Source organism: Herpailurus yagouaroundi, unplaced genomic scaffold, assembly GCF_014898765.1.
Source record: "Herpailurus yagouaroundi ecotype Mexico unplaced genomic scaffold, PumYag 100, whole genome shotgun sequence".
Classification (NCBI taxonomy): domain Eukaryota; kingdom Metazoa; phylum Chordata; class Mammalia; order Carnivora; family Felidae; genus Herpailurus; species Herpailurus yagouaroundi.
The window spans coordinates 22,876,230-22,892,712 of NW_024412391.1; the positions used below are offsets into that span (position 1 = coordinate 22,876,230).

The 16,483-nt window shown below is 39.3% G+C and overlaps 1 protein-coding gene and 1 non-coding gene across 18 annotated transcripts in view; both read left to right on the forward strand.

The window, feature by feature from the left end:
* The window catches only part of CADPS2 (calcium dependent secretion activator 2), a 555,001-nt gene that overhangs the window by 470,528 nt on the left and 67,990 nt on the right, over nt 1-16,483 (forward strand). For all 17 annotated transcript variants that reach the window (XM_040472104.1, XM_040472105.1, XM_040472110.1 and 14 more), the window contains one exon: nt 2,415-2,571. In XM_040472104.1, coding sequence (XP_040328038.1) covers nt 2,415-2,571 — 157 coding nt within the window. The remainder of the gene's footprint in view (nt 1-2,414; nt 2,572-16,483) is intronic.
* On the forward strand, nt 5,445-5,574 carry LOC121029011 (small Cajal body-specific RNA 20). The gene has a single exon (XR_005789535.1).

Here is a 16,483-nt window from a genome sequence, read left to right on the forward strand (position 1 = left end):
TATGTATGTATGTATGTATGTATGTATGTATGTATGTATGTATGTATGTATTTATTTATTTCTTGAGAGACAGAGCACAAGCCGGGGAGGGGTAGAGAAAGAGAGGGAGAGAGAGAATCCAAAGCAGGCTCCGCACCATCAGTGCAGAATCCAATGCAGGGCTTGAGCTCAAAATGACAAGTTCATGGCCTGAGCTGAAATCAAGAGTAGGACGCTCAACTACCCAGGCACCACTATATTTTCATATATGTTTGTGTTAATGTTTAGCATCCTTTGTTTCAATTTGGAAGAATGCCCTTTAGCACTTATCTGTAAAGGCAAGTCTAGTGGTAATGAGCTTTTTCAGCTTTTGTCTGGGTAAGTCTTTACTTGTCCTTCATTTTTAAAGAACAAGTTTGCTGAGTATTCTTGGTTGGCGTTTTTTTGTTTTTTTTTTTTAGCATTTGTATGTATCTTACCACTCTCACCAAGCCACCAAGGTTTCTGCTGAGAAATCTGATAGCTTTGGTGAGGTGGTGGGGGGTGTATATGATGAATTACTTTTCTCTTGCTGGTTTCAAAATTCTCTGTCTTTGACTTTTGACAGTTTAGTTATAATGTGTCCTGGTGTGGACTTTTTTAGGTCAAGCAATTTGGTGTCCTTTAGGTTTCATGAATCTGGATGTCCATTTCCCTATCCAGGTTTGGGAGGTTTTCAGCCACTATTTCTTTTCTTTTCTTTTTTTTTTAAATTTTTTTAAATGTTTATTTATTTTTGAGATACAGAGTACAAGTGGGGGAGGGGCAGAGAGAAAGGGAGACACAGAATCCGAAGCAGGCTCCGGGCTCTGAGCTGTCAGTGCAGAGCCTGACATGGGGCTCGAACCCACAAACTGAGATCATCACTTGAGCCAAAGTCGAACACTTAACCGATTGAGCCACCCAGGTGCTGCAGCCACCATTTCTTTTAAAAAGGCTTTCTGCCCCTTTCCCTTTCTCTCCTGTCTTTGGGACTCCCATAATATCTATCACTGGTTTATTCAAAGGTACCTCATAAATCCTGTAGGCATTCTTCACTTTGTTTGATTCTTTTGTTGTTATTGTTCCTCTGACTGGAGAACTTCAGATTACTTGTCTTCAAGTTCATTGATTTGATTCTTTCTTCTTGATCAACTCTGTTGAAGCTCTCTGTTGAATTTTTCAGTCATTGTTCAGTTCTAAAATATTTGTTTAGTTCTTATGGTTTCTGTCTCTTTGTTGAACTTCTCATTTTTTTAATGTTTTCCTGAATTTATTTAGTTGTTCATCTGTGTTCTCTCGTAGCTCATTGAGCTTCTTTAAGATGATGTCTTTGTATTCTTTCAGGCACTTTGCAAATCTCCATGTCTTTAGGATCTGGATCTTTATTTTGTTCTTTTGTTGATATCATGTTTCTTTGATTCTTCATGGTCCTTAAAGACTTGTGTTGGTGTCTGCACATATGAAGAAGCAGCCATCTCTTGTAGTCTCTACAGACTGGCTTCCTCAGGGAAAACCCTTCACTAATCATCCCATTAAGAGATTCTTGGTGGGCTGGTTGGTAGGGACCATGGGAGATTGGGCCTGCTGCTGGATTCCATGGGCAGGCAGTCTTGGTGCTGTGGTCCATGGTCAGACCACATGGTTTTCAAGAACTTTCTAGGAAGTAAATATTATTTTCACTCAGATAAACAGCAGATTTTTTTAAAGTGAATATTGCCATGACCTAAAAGGCACTAGAAAATGCCCAGCTGACTATAAAATAAATAGAACATATACAGACTTGTCTTTGTAGTGTTACTGTCTAATTAAGAGGCAGAAATTAAAATATTCACATATATAGTCATATATACAATGCCAAGACCTGCAAAATTAAAATGCTGGGCATCAGAGAGACTATGGAAGACTAGTTACGACAAAGACCATTGGAGCACCTAATTAACATCAGAGTTAAGAAATCCCTCCCTTTGAAAGTATATTTTAGCTTTACACCTTAGATTTATTTTTTAAAGTACTACAAATAAAAAAGTAGTATTTTTTAAATGTGAGAAAAAATGTTATGCACAAATTTTAAATAAGCAAATTTGGCATTGAATGAAATAGGAAATCTAAAATAGAATTAAAATGCAAAATGACATTTATCACTTCACTTTAAAAATACATGTTTAATATATAACATTTGAAAATATAAAACAAAAAATCTATTTCATAATTTAAGTATAACTACTTATGAATGTTTTTGTGTATTTCTACTATCGCTTTTTTCTGTGAGTAGACTTATTTTTAAATGTGTTACATATCCTATTTGATAGCATTCTACAATTTCACTTTTAATGACATGTTTTCAGGTGGCAGGGTATTTGTGTGTGTTTCTAAGAAGTAATCTAAGTTTACATTATTTATTTATCCTTTTATAGGCATTTGCCTGGTGGCCTGATTTATTGGCAGAGCATGCAGAGAAATTTTGGGCTTTATTCACAGTGGATATGGATACTGCACTGGAGGCCCAACCACAAGACTCCTGGGATAGTTTTCCTCTTTTCCAACTACTTAATAATTTCCTCAGAAATGACAGTAAGCACGTGCGTTTTCTTTCATATATGAAATGGGGAGGGGAAGGTCGATGAAGAGAATGTTGTGTGAGTGAATGTGTATTTATAGAGCTCTCATATTCACTGAACAAGATTGACATTGATAACATTAATGTTTTCTCAGTCTCCCTGACTTTTTCAAGCTGGGTTCTGGGGGAAACCAGTAATATGCCCAGATTTCTCCACTGGCCTCTGAAGTTCCTCTTATTTCTACCCTTCTGCTTTTATTAAGAACTGATAATTACAGACATCTTCGCTGTACCTTGTGAATCAGAAAATCTTCAGAGGTTAGCATTTCTAAAGCACTTGAGAATACTGGCATCTCTGAAAGACAACTTAGAAATGTGCCATTCTTCTAAGAATCATGCTATGTTAAGGCTTCTACTGATATGCATTCTGACAGTTTTGTTTGCCTAAGAGGGATTCACTTCCGTAATGATGGTGTAATATTGCTGTGTGGTGTGGGTTGCTCTCTCAGTACTTAGAAATTTAGGAGGATGTAAAGGTCCTCTATTGAGACATTTCTTTCCAATGCAATAACAACTTCTACAACTTTTCTGGTACATGGTCTTCTAGAAGCCAGAACAAACCTAGTTTTACATCAGAACTTTATGGGGACATTTCTTAACACACAGATTCCTAGGCCTTTCTTATGATGATTCTTTTTAAAGTACGCTTAAACCCAAGTTTGGTTACTACTGACGGCCTTTGCTTCAACACTTGCAGTGATCACAGGTCACCAATTACCTGTTCTATCCTGTTCTTCCCATCATAGACCAAGTTGATCTCTGCCGCCCCCTCCCCTCTGCTTCTGACTTGTTCTACGTGATCGATGTAACAGCCTTGTACTATTGTGTGTTTTCTTCTCTGAGCCATTATTGCTAGGTCATTCAGTCCTTTCTCGCATGATAGTGTTTCTGTGCCCATTACCACTCTTACCACCTTCCTCTGCATAGACCTCAGTCCATGTTTCAGTATTGCTCTGGAGTGTGGTGCTGTGAAGAGCACAGTGCTCACAACGTGGCCTGAGTGACCCAGACCCCCAGGAGAGGTGCTGTCCCTCTGCCCTGTCTTTGTGCAGCTCATGCTGCTCTAACTTGCCAAGGAACTCAGTCACCCTGTGATACATTGCAAACTTAATGTAACTTAAAACTCCAGATCCTTTTACTGCCCTCGTTCCAGGACATCACTATTATGTACTTGTAGGCTTAAACTTAAATCCATGTCTTTACATTTATCTTTGTTTTTAAAAAAAATTACTCTTGGGGCACCCAGGTGGCTTGGTCAGTTAAGCGTCCGACTCTTGATTTCAGCTCAGGTCATGATCTCACAGTTCATGAGTTTGAGCCCTGGGTCGGGCTCTGCACTGACAGCATGGAACCTGCTTGGGATTCTCTATCCCTCCCTCTCTGCCCCTCCCCTGTTCCTTGTCCCCTCTTTCTCTCTCTCTCTCTCAAACATTTTTAATTTTTTTAACTAAAAAACATACTCTTTCGGTTTTGTTCCTCACTCTGTTATATCTTACCTTTCTTTGTTGTTCATCCTTTTCAGTCTCTGATAAAACTGTTAACTGTTTTGCTGGAGGGGGAAATCCACATTAATATGAAATTGTGTATAATATTAGACTCCCCATAGACATCAGATTTAGGATGGCAGGTCAAGAACCTCCGTTATAGTAAGAGAGGTGTGATTTTTAGTAATTATTAACATGGACTGTGATGCCAGAGAGATTCACATCTGTCTCTGCCTCTTGCAACTTGACCTTTGACAGTAGCTTGACCCCTGTGAACTTTAGGTTCTTCATCTATAAAGGAAGGAAAATAATAGTACATACAGTGTCATTGGTGGTGAGGATTGAACACCATAATAGTGCACATATAGTAGACACAAAATAAATATTATAGGTATTAGTCTGAAAATTTCAGTCTCGACTCTTTCAACTAATTTCATTCTCCTATCCAATTTCATTTCCAAAACATCCTACTAGAAAGCCAAAGAACTAAGCTACATTTCCTAATTCATATTTAACCACAATGTCTACTCTCAGAAGTAGCTAAACCCACATTATCTGTATGTGAATCATTCATTCTGCAAATGATCCCAGCCAGCTTGTAAGTTGTACTTTGGTTCCCTCCTCCCAGCTAGCAGACTTTGAATGACCTTCTTCTTTTCCCAGTCTCTTAGCATCATTTATTTTCTGCTGAGAAATTATAAGTCAGGTTTCATATTATCTGAAGATAATAAACCTGCTGTCAAAAATAAATATATGTATTATTCATTAAGTCCCCAACTGAACATAAATAGTTGTAAGCTTATTTTGAGCATTGCTTTCTCCATTTGTATGAAAAAGTCAAGAATTGACCATATTTAAATTTACTTGGGAGTTCATTCAAAAATGAGGCATTTATTAATGTTCATAGTCAAACAGTAAAGGTGATGAATCATTTAACTTATTCAACATATCAGTATTTATGCATGGAGAAAACAAGTATAGGTTTCTAAGAAATTTGGGGGAGGGGACCTAAACTGCAAACTCCACTGAATTGGCCTCTTTTAATATTTATTTTTTAAGCTTATGTATTTATTTTGAGACAGAGAGAGAGTGGGGTGGGGGCGGGGGGTTGGGGGCAGAGAGAGAAGGAGAGAGAGAATCCCAAACAGGCTCCAAGCTGTCACCACAGAGTCCATGGAGCTCAATCCCATGAACCATGAGAGCATGACCTGAGCCGAAGTCAAGAGTGGGACCCTCAACTGACTGAGCCACCCAGACATCCCTAGTATTTATTTTTAATAAGAGTTCTTAAATTGCAGGTGTGAATTTATGAGAGTTATATCAAAAAGAACACTAAAACGAAGGGCCTCTCTCCCATGGGGCTGTGTGGGTCCCTTTTCTCTTCAACCAGGGTTGGAGGCCAAGATCAGCTCTCAAGGATCATTGTCGGGGCTGTCATGACCTAATAACCTTATTTTCCTGCCTCAGACATCTGTAGTTGCTGGGAGCTCCCACTTGGTCTATATCAGGCCACAGACACACGAGGGTCTAAAGTGGCAGCACTGGGCAGGAGGCCTCTGGCTCTCCTTAGATACTGCCAGACTCTCATGAGCTGATTGATATTAGCCTGTGTTGTCCCAAAAGTAGCTTGGCCCCCTGCCTGATCCATAGGCAGCACCTAACAAACACACCTAAACAGGGTCTCGTACGGGATTGCATGGTGCAGGGTGGTGAGAAAGAGCCGTGAGTGGGTGCCGGAGAAGAAAGAGTACCGCGGGCATCAAGGCAAGGAGATCAGACCTGACACTCAGGAGGCCAGTTGCAAATACAAGTCCCGCTTCTAAGCCATTAGCTGCATCGAATTGGACAGCTTGGGCTCCACACAGTTGCACGGGGGAGAGTTTTCTCTGTTGAAGTGCCTACTTCCATCAGCTGACAAAATAATGTTTTAGAAAAGTTTTCAAGTGCTAGCGGTTTTTCTTCACTAACAAAAGTTCTGAAAGCATCTTATTTTGTTCTAAAAGCAATAAACCACTTTCTGTAGAACTAGAAAAATAAGAAGGAACACTAAAGTGAGAATAGCAGAAAGTTAATTTTTAGCCAGACCTGCATATATTTAATTCAAAATAATTGAATTTTAAATTAAAAATTTCCCGTTTTAAACCGTTTCTGTAACATTGGCTACTATTAAATGCATAAAGTATAGTTTTATGTTGTGTTGTAAATTATTCAACTAAAACATGGAAGCATTTATTACTGATCTCTTTTGAGCACTATCAGTTTTGAGGTAAGTCTAGATCTTGGCTTTGATTTTGCAGTGATTAACAGATTTGAGAAAACATCAATTATTTCAGAGAAAAACAGCTCCTCCACGTAGTGAGGTAAATAGAAAAGTTCCCCAGTGCCATAATTTCCTTTTGGTATTGGGAGCACAGTAGAGTCTGGGGAATTGAAATACAATGCAGTCACTTTCCTCTCAAACTCAGAAGTTACTATCCAAAGCTAAGACCACTGAGTATCTTGATAGTTGGTAAAGTGTACTTTCTTTTTGCTATTAATTCACTCTTGATAGTAATGAAGAATATTGTTAATAATATGTGTTTGTTTTATTAAATTCCTGAAATATTCAGATGGCGATTTAGTGAACTCAGTTCAAATGTTAAAATATCAACCTACCGCTGCCCCTGTATTGGCCTTTTGGAAAGCTTTAGGAAAACGTACAACTTCTATCCTTTTAATCCCCCCTAGAAACAAAGAGCCTTACATCAGTACTATAGCATGACAGTTTTTTCCACATTGACCCAATTAACGTTAGAGTCCAAATTATAATTAATTACAACTTTAACCAGGAGTAAAGGAAACAGATCACTCTGAAATGTCCAGTCTTTGAACGGGAGAGAATTTGCTAAATAACAGTGCTTACTGTTAGCCCACATGTGGTACACAACTAATTATATACTATAGATTTTAAATGGTTGTGACTTATAATAATGTTGCATGCTTATGTTGGCATTCCCAAAATAAAAATTACTGACACACCTCAAAGTAGTGGAGGTACGGGTTAAAAATTTTACTTCATTTATTTGTGCCTTGAAAACTTGGTAGCCGAGTTGTTTTGCGTTTTTTTAATGAATAATTCAATATGTCCCCACTGGTTGTTTCCCATCTTTCTTAAGGCTTGGATATTTTTTTTTAAACGTTTATTTATTTTTGAGACAGATAGAGGCAAAGCATGAACAGGGTAGGGTCAGAGAGAGAGGGAGACACAGAATCCGAAACAGGCTCCAGGCTCTGAGCGGTCAGCACAGAGTCCAACGCGGGGCTCGAACTCACGGACTGCGAGATCATGACCTGAGCCGAAGTCGGCTGCCCAACAGACTGAGCCACCCAGGTGCCCCTGCTTGGATATTTTAAAAATAGGTGTTTATCTTTTGGAAAGGGGACAGGATTTTAGACAAAGCTCTCCATTTTCCAGCCTAGGAAAGTAAATCCCTAAGAGGTGACGTGGCCAGGCAGGAGCTGGCCGATGGGAGTCACAGACAGAGGTGAGCAGGAGCCCGCCCCCTTGGTCTCCAGTTCCGTCTTGGCCTGTGCAAACAAAAGCAGATTCTGGGGCATTTACAAAATAATATAATTTTTTAAAGGAAGACAGGAGATTCCATGAAGTTTTGTTTTCACCTCAGAAAATTTTCATAAAGCCCTTGAGTTGTGGGGGCAGAGGAAGAGAGTTGGTCAAAGGGTACAGAATCAGATAAATGGTACATGTTGTCCTATCACGTATGATATGAAACGTCCACAATCAGAATGCCAGGGACTGAACTAATTAGTTGGGGGAAAGATTCAAGACAGCAGATTCAGTTTCTGTTGTAAGGAGGAGAAAAATTCTGTCGGGGTCATGCGTCTTTCCGTAGAGTTGGGCATGATTGGGGAAAGTCTTAGCCTTAAGAACCCTTGGAGATGAAATGTAGTTTTCCTCCAGGGAAGAGTATCAGCTGCACCATAATTTTAGCAACTGTCCCCAATCTCCCGCCCCTCACAGACTCACCCACTGATTCCCAGAGCAGGACTGATGATGAAAACAAACTCCGGCTCCTTCATTTCTGTCCAGAAAAGACTGAGCTCCCGCTCGTCCCTCCATCCTACCTCCGTCCACCCTGATCCACTCCCCCTGCCCCAACTAAAGAGATAATTAGGTGGGTAATTACTTTAAATGGTATCTAAGGAAACAATTTTGAGAAAGAGATGTATTAAAGTTGAGGGAAAATAAATGTTTTCATAATGAAGCAATTAGCATGATAGCTAAATGATGCTGTGCGACTCTAACGCTAGTACAAATAGATTCTACCCTTGCGTGCTGTCTGCCACAATTGTCCTGTCGATAATAGATATGGCAAGTGACCGCTTCTGACAAATGAAAGCCATCTGCAAATGGCACAAATCATTTCTTTCAGCACTACTGAAAGGCAAACCCTTAGAGCTAGTCACCTTTTAATCTGTGGATATGTTAGCAAGTGGCAAATGACCATTCTTTTGGGAACTGATTCCCAAGTGAAAAATACCACGGTGCTTCTTCTTTAATTAACAGCCTTTTCACATTGCTAGCACATTAAAGCCATCCTGAAGAACACCCGTGCTTATATAATCAATGTCACAGCGTCTCTGCCTAAACGAATAATAAATGTTCGGGCTCTGCACTAAGTGAAAACCTATTCTCCAAGACTTTCACCTTCATAAAGATGGGCTCATAAAAATCGAAAAAGGAAAAATTGGAATGTGGTCTCATGAGGATAAAAAGGCTAGTGTTAATAATTAACAAGGAGAGTGAAGTGGAGTCAAATTAGCCATAATAGAGCCCAGAGTGACTGGCAAAGTCACCTCTCATTATCAAAAAACTCATTAAGAAATGAAGAAGTGGAAATCCCGCTGGGTTATTCTCACACTTAGGCTGTATCAGAGATTATTTTTCAGATTTCTTTCAAATGAAGAATGGTTAGGTCACCATATTGTATATTAGGTTAATCTTCAAGCTTTGAAATATGGAGGGCTGACACCTGCGTGTTATCCTGTCTCAAGCACTTAAATGAGCCGTGCATCTGAAATTCACGAATTGGTGTTTATAGATACATCTGTACATACATCTACGAGGCACAATGCAGAAAGGATATGACTTCTAGATGACAACAGGGCTGTGTGCCAGCCTAGTTTTATAGATAGGCACTTTTACAAACGATGAGATGACCACAAAAATGCAAAAATGTATTTAACTCCAGTTTCCAGAGTTGACTGAATGCAAAATTACATGTCAGAATGTGTTCTGCCAGTGTGTAGAGTAAAATAAATGTAAAAGCAAGCAGTCACTAGCCTTTTTTTTTGGTAGTTGAGTTCCACAGTGTTGCTCTAGATTCTTTACCACACGTAGACATCTAAAATTTTCAGTCTGATTTTTATATTTTCATATATGAGAACTTAATGCCTGAAAAAAAAATAACCTGCTCTAAAATGCCTACGTGTCCCTCACAGTAGATTTGCAGAAAGCTCTGTAACCCCTACGGCCATGAGCATCAAGAAGCCTACACTTGAGGGTTGTTGATCACGTTACAGCCGAACTCAATTGTTTTCATCACCTAGGGCAGGCATTGAGGAACATAATCCCAGCCAGAAAGCTGTATGTAACTGGAATGAAATTACAGACTTCTCCATTTGGATTTTTTTATTAATCTCATAAAAGACAGCATGAGAAGAGCAGGACCATGAGACTTCGTTGTCTGTGTTTACCCTAAGCCTTGGTTAATGTTTATATCGGGTTTTTTCCTGAATTAATTCTGCAACAAACATGTACTGAATACCTAAAATTTACAAGTCCCAGTCACTTTGCAGAAACCTGGATTAAAAAACAGTCCTGGCCCTTGAAAAGCTTGTCATCTAGTAGAGCATATGAACATATATGCCTTACTGACTATAATGCAATAGATTGTAGAAATAGAACTCAATTATGTGTACTGTACTATGGCATCTTTAATTACAGTTTTAAACTTGGATTTGTTGGATTTGGGGTTGCTGTCCAAAATATAGGAAACATAACACCAGTGCTATCGCTCCGTAGGTAGGTTAGGCAGATACGTAGGTAGGTAGGTAGATAGATAATTTTTAACAAGTGCACCAAGGGGAAAGGAACAATTGGATGTGGTTTTAGGAGGTTGTTATGCTTGTAATTGTACAAATTAAATATTACCAAACTATATAGATTTACTTATTAAGCTTTTAATTAAAAGGAAAATAAAACCCAGTGAGTTTCCTATTCTACTTAAACTTCGAAGGGACACTCTCAGAGTTTCCTTTAGGCAGTGGATATTTATTGGTATTTATTCAGTAAACACACATTTATGTAGTGCCTATTTAATGTGCCAGATTCTTGGCTGGTGCTATTCCTAGATCTCAGGGGATTTTTTGTTGTTGTTGTTTCGCTGTGTGTATTTTCTTCCTTGTACATCATTCTGTTTTAGGCTGAAATCTTCCTGACTTTTCTCCTGAAGCCCTTGTTCAGATTTCAGTGATCCTCATTGTATACATTTGTCAACTAATTTTATGTCTTAGTCTCCTGGGTTTTCACTGTGCAGGATCCATACAGTTTGTAGTCCCTTGAATAATTGTTGTTTTATGGCAAAGTCTTGTTTTTATTGTGGTCAGTGCTGTTTATTTTGCTGGTCATGAATTACTAGTTTCCTTCTCAAATGGCTATTTAGAATTTTAGGAGAAGTCATTCACCCTAGTAATCCATTAATGCTGACTAATTGGAAGGGGGTGGTACAATATAAAATTGGATTAAATGGGCTCAGGAGTCACCAGCATATTTTTACCCTAAAAAGAATACAGGAACTCTTTTATCTGCTTATTCTTTACTTGTCCAGTGATTACTATCTCAGTAATTGTTATTAATTGGATCATAGTTTATATTCTTAGATGAAATCTTACTATTAAAAGCCTATGACAAGGACTTTTGTAAATGTAAGACTCTTTTTGGTATGTAAATAATCAACATAAATTTATTAATTATTGGGATGCTCAAAATAATTGGGCACATCCGCATCCCTAGTTTACCTTTTATTTAAGCCTTTTGCTTCCTTTTTGCCATTTCTAATTGTACTGTTCAGCTAGATGTCATTGATGCTTCATTATTTTCTGACAAGGTGGTATTTGGAAACATGGAATCTTTGAGGGGAAAATGATTATTTAACAAAGTAGATGCTGGGTCCTCCACTTACATTCTCGTAACCACTATTTTAGACTCCTTCCAAGCAGTCCTTTCTGCTTCCACACCTCGGATATAATGTCAGAAGCATTCTTGGAGGAGGCCACATTGAGGAGTTGCCTCTTGGAATAAGCTGTTAGAAGGGGTGCCCTGCAGAGGCTTGATCTGGACAGGTGGCAGCCCCAAATCGCAGCCTACGCTTACTAAACCGTATGGAGAAGATAGAAGCACTCATTCTGATGCCTGGGGCTCCATAGTAAGAGGGCGTTTGATGGTGTCTGATAGGAGTGGAATGCAAACTGGCATATGGGCAACTGAGAAAAAGAGCATGCATTTACATACACAAGTACAGTGTCCTGTGTGTTTCTCTAGTCTTGCCTTTTGACCCGAAGCTTTCGCTTTTCTTTCTTGCTCCTTCTGCATTTTTTCTGTATTTCTTTTCTTCTCTCTCTTCCTCCTTCTCTCCATCCCTCCCTTCTCCACCACGCGCCCCCCCCCCCCACCTTTCCTGAGTCTAATTACCAGAGAAATAATACTGCCAATTGCCAGTTTTCTAAAACTTTGGAAAATGCGTCTATAATTTGATTTTTAAAAAATAAAAAGGAACACCCTGAGGCAACATGAGCAGACTTTTGGCCAGAAGTAAGCATTTGTGACAGGTCTTAGGAAATAGAGAAAACCTCCCTTTTCTCCTAATCCTCAGGATGTGTTAGTTTGCTACCAAGAGTCATGACTAAACAGAGAAAAATACTCCTTTTGCCACATTCATTAAGATAAGAGACATAAAATAGCCACATTCATATCCAGTAGAATTTTTAGTAGTCTGGTCTTAGACATCTGGACTACCCTATTTTAAATAAGATATTCAAGGACACGTGAGTAGCTCAGGTTTAGCTTCTGATTTCAGCTCAGGTCATGATCTCACGGTTTGTGAGTTTGAGCCCCACATCAGGCTCTGTGCTGGCAGCACAGAGCCAGCTTTGGAGCCTCTCTTTCCCTCTCTCTCTCTTTGCACCTCCCGGTGCTTTCACTCTCTCTCAAAAATAAATAATCATTAAAAAAATAGGATATTCATACCAATAGTATTTAATACCATATATTCTATATAAAATTTGAAGAGATATACAGGCTTCAATAAGTTCTTAGACAGTTTCCTGAATAATAGTGTAGTCATCTTAATGTTGTATCCAAGTAATTATTCACTCAACAAACATCTGAACAATTGCTTGGAGCCATGCACTTTGCTAGATACTAAGAATACAGACATGGTTCCTGCCTCAAGGACCCTGCACCCTTGTGGGGGAGATTAGAAATGGCAGTAGGTACAGAAGTATGATATGGACCACCGTGGAAGTCTGTACAAAGTAGTGAGTAAACGGGGGGAACCAGTAACTGGGCAAGGGGACAGCAGAGCAAAGCATTTCCAGAAGGTTTGGAGGAGTTAATTATAGACTTGAACTGACCATGCAAATCATTATGGCTCGACCACAGCAAATATGAGGGTCAGGCAACAGAGATGAGCCAGAGAAGTCGTTTTAAGGTATGGCATTTGGGGCGCCTGGGTGGCGCAGTCGGTTAAGCGTCCAACTTCAGCCAGGTCATGATCTCGCGGTCCGTGAGTTCGAGCCCCGCGTCGGGCTCTGGGCTGATGGCTCAGAGCCTGGAGCCTGTTTCCGATTCTGTGTCTCCCTCTCTCTCTGCCCCTCCCCCATTCATGCTCTGTCTCTCTCTGTCCCAAAAATAAATAAACGTTGAAAAAAAATTGAAAAAAAAAAAAAAGGTATGGCATGGATGGCCTTCATGTCATGCAAAGACTTTAGAGTTTGTTGTTGATGATCCACTAAAGGTTTACAGTCTTTAGGAAGGACATTACTAGTTTTATATATCTGCAAGCCCCTCTCCTTGAGATTTGATTGACAAAGAGAAAATATGGATCCTGGAGACCAGGAAAGAGATTACTGCACTAGGCAAGGCAGGAGATAAGAAGGCTGGAGGAAGTAGGGCAACAGCAGTGACAATAAAGAGAGGGAGTGATGTGTTGAGATGGATATTAAGGATGCAAAGTACGTAGGTCTTGATTACTCTTTGGATGTAAAAAGTAAAAGCCAAGCAGGTAGTATAGTCACCAGCTTCAGATATAGTGATCTGGTGGACAGTCTCTGCTCTCACTCCCATGGTGGGAATACGAGAGAAACAGGCTTATTTAACAAGTTGGTGAATTCAGGGCTTAGCAAGTGTATTAAAAAAGAGAGCTCTTGCTAGAAATACATTGGAGTCAACTGGTACTTAATCTTAGAATCATTATAACATTTAATAACAACATTGAGTATTGATTCTCCTATGTGCTTCATTTTAACAAACTAAGCATGACTTAATAACCAACATACCTAATCTCTAAATGCATAATAAAGTAGCGTTTGGCTTGATGAGGTAGAATTACTCTCATTTGTAGATGTAATGATTTCATAGGTGCGTGTGTGTTTTGGTCTTAGACTAGTTAAAAATAATGATAGTGCTTAACAGCACCTGAGATGTAGAGCCTGTGGCTCTTTGCATTTTTTTTTTTTACATTTTTATTTATTTTTGAGAGACAGAGTGCAAGCAGAGGAGGGGGCAGAGAGAGAGAGAGGGAGACACAGAATCTGAAGCAGGCTCCAGGCTCTGAGCGGTCAGCACAGAGCCCGACGCAGGGCTGGAACCCATCAACTGTGAGATCAAGACCTGAGCCGAAGTCAGACACTTAACCGACTGAGCCACCCAGGTGTCCCTGCATTTTTTTTATTAGTAGCCCACATAAATTAAAGGTTAGGCTATAGTCTAGCTACATAGCAATGTGAAATTGTCCAGCTTCCGATGCGTATTATAAGCACATTGAATATTTTCAGTGTTCATTCATTTTTCACTTCATTGAGTGTAATAGTTCTGCTCAATCTCTTGACTTATTCATAGTGTAACTGAGTTTTTCAAAATTCTAATTCTAAAAACATAATTCATCTAAGATGTGGAGTAATGTGTTTGTCATTTGCAAGATTTTTCTACCTAAAATAACCTCTACTTTTCTAGGTCTTAAAAGATGCTGATAGGCTGCTGGTAGGTTGTATGAATGATAAATGGATGCATACACAGATAATAGTTTATGGTTATGTAAATTGAGAGGTGGCAGTATTATACTCTATGGAGGTTAAGGGCTCTTGTTCTATTGTTTAATGACTAGATGGCTTTGCCACATGCCCCCTAAATCCTCTGTGCCTCAGTTTCCTTGTTGATAAGACTAAAAAAAATAATAATAGTGCTTCTATCATAGAGTTTTTGTAGTGATTAAATGAGAGAATGCATATAAAAGACTTAGCACTGTGCTTGACACTCCAAAAATTCTGGCAAGGAGGAGGAAGAAGGAGGAGAGTTGTTAACTGGAGATCCAATAAATTCAGATAGGGGTGTATTTTTTAATTTGCTTACCACAGTGACTTAGGTGGCTTGAGCGAGAATATTTCATCCTTAATGTTCAACATCCTTATTTAGGTGACATTTGGCAAAAGGAACTGAATTACATGATCTATAGTACCTTGAGTTCTTTGATTGAATCTCTAGGAATAAATAAAGCTCTTTTCAGTGTGCTAATGAAAACATCATTAAGATAACATTAGTCTCCTAAATAAGACATTTATCTTTAAATATGATTATCATTCCCACTTTAATAGGAAATCTTTTCACATATAGATAACCCAGAAAAAAAAAACCTACTTAACCACAAAAAATACTAAACCAAATTAACTAGAAATAGGAAAAAAAAAAAAAACAGGGTTGTATTTTCCTCTGCATTTAGAATTTTTTCCAACCCCACTTTCACATGTCTGTAGTTTTCCAGCCTCTGACAAATTTCAGAATCCGCTAAAGGAATATTCATGCCACTAGGGTAAGCATCACATACTTTGCCCAAGTTTTAAAGCACTATTGAGCTTTTGGGGTATTTTTGCCCTGAGGAAGATTTATGTGGGAAATTGGCATGTTTAGTGGAGTATTTTATATGACATTACTATTACAGTTACTAGTTATTAGATTTTGTACACAGGCACACACAGCTATTCAGATCCATAGAAGTGAATGGGAGTCCTGAAGAACTTTCCCCCATCTTTCACCTCTGCTGCTCTAATCCCAGTCCCCATTCATCATCACCATCACCCTTTACCTGGTCTATTGCAGTGAAGCACTGAGCACTGGGTACCTTCTTTGCTTCCTCCCCCCCCCCCCCCCCCGCCTTGGTCATCCACTCCCATCTCCCACACAGCTGCCAGACACATTCTGTCGTGTCACTCCTCTGCTTAATAATAATAAAAATAACGATGCTTCCCTGTGGACCCACGTCCTACCATCTAGACATCACCTTGCACTATTCTTTCCCTGTCTCTCACCCTACTCCTGCCACACTGGCTTTCTCGTCCTTCTAGAAGTGCATCTACTTATACCCTGCCTAGAACTTTCATACCAGCTCTTCTCTCTACCTGGAGATCTTCCCTCCAAATCTTCTGTGAATGCCACCCTGTCATTTAGGCTCAATTAAAAGACTATCTCTTCAGAAATACCTTTGCCAACCATGATGTATATTTTGAAATGAATATGTTTTCACTTGGAGAGTCAAAAAAACATCACAGCTGGGTTTAAGATATGTTCACTTGAGAAACAAACATGTACCATCATCTAAAAAATTTCAAATTATTTATTGAATATTACGTAACATTGCTTAGTATTTTCCTATAGATTCTCTGTTCTTTCATGGTGCAACTTAGACACATACTGGCTGTCTTAGTCCATTCAGGCTGTTACAACAGAGTACCAGAGATTGGGTGGCTTATAAACAACAGAAATATATTTCTCACAGTTTTGGGGGCTGGAAAGTCCAAGATCAGAGTGCCCACAGATTCAGTGTCCGGTGAGAACTTGCTTCCTAGATGGCCATCTTTGAGCTGTGTCCTCAATGGCAAAAGAGTCGAAGGATTTCTCTGGGATCTCTTTTATGAGGGTACTAATCCTGTTCATGAGAACTCTGCCCTCATGACCGAATCATCCCTTCAAGGCTCCACCTCCTAATACGATTACATTGGAAGTTAGGATTTCAACCTATGAATTTGTCAGGGGAGTGGATGGGTGGGACAC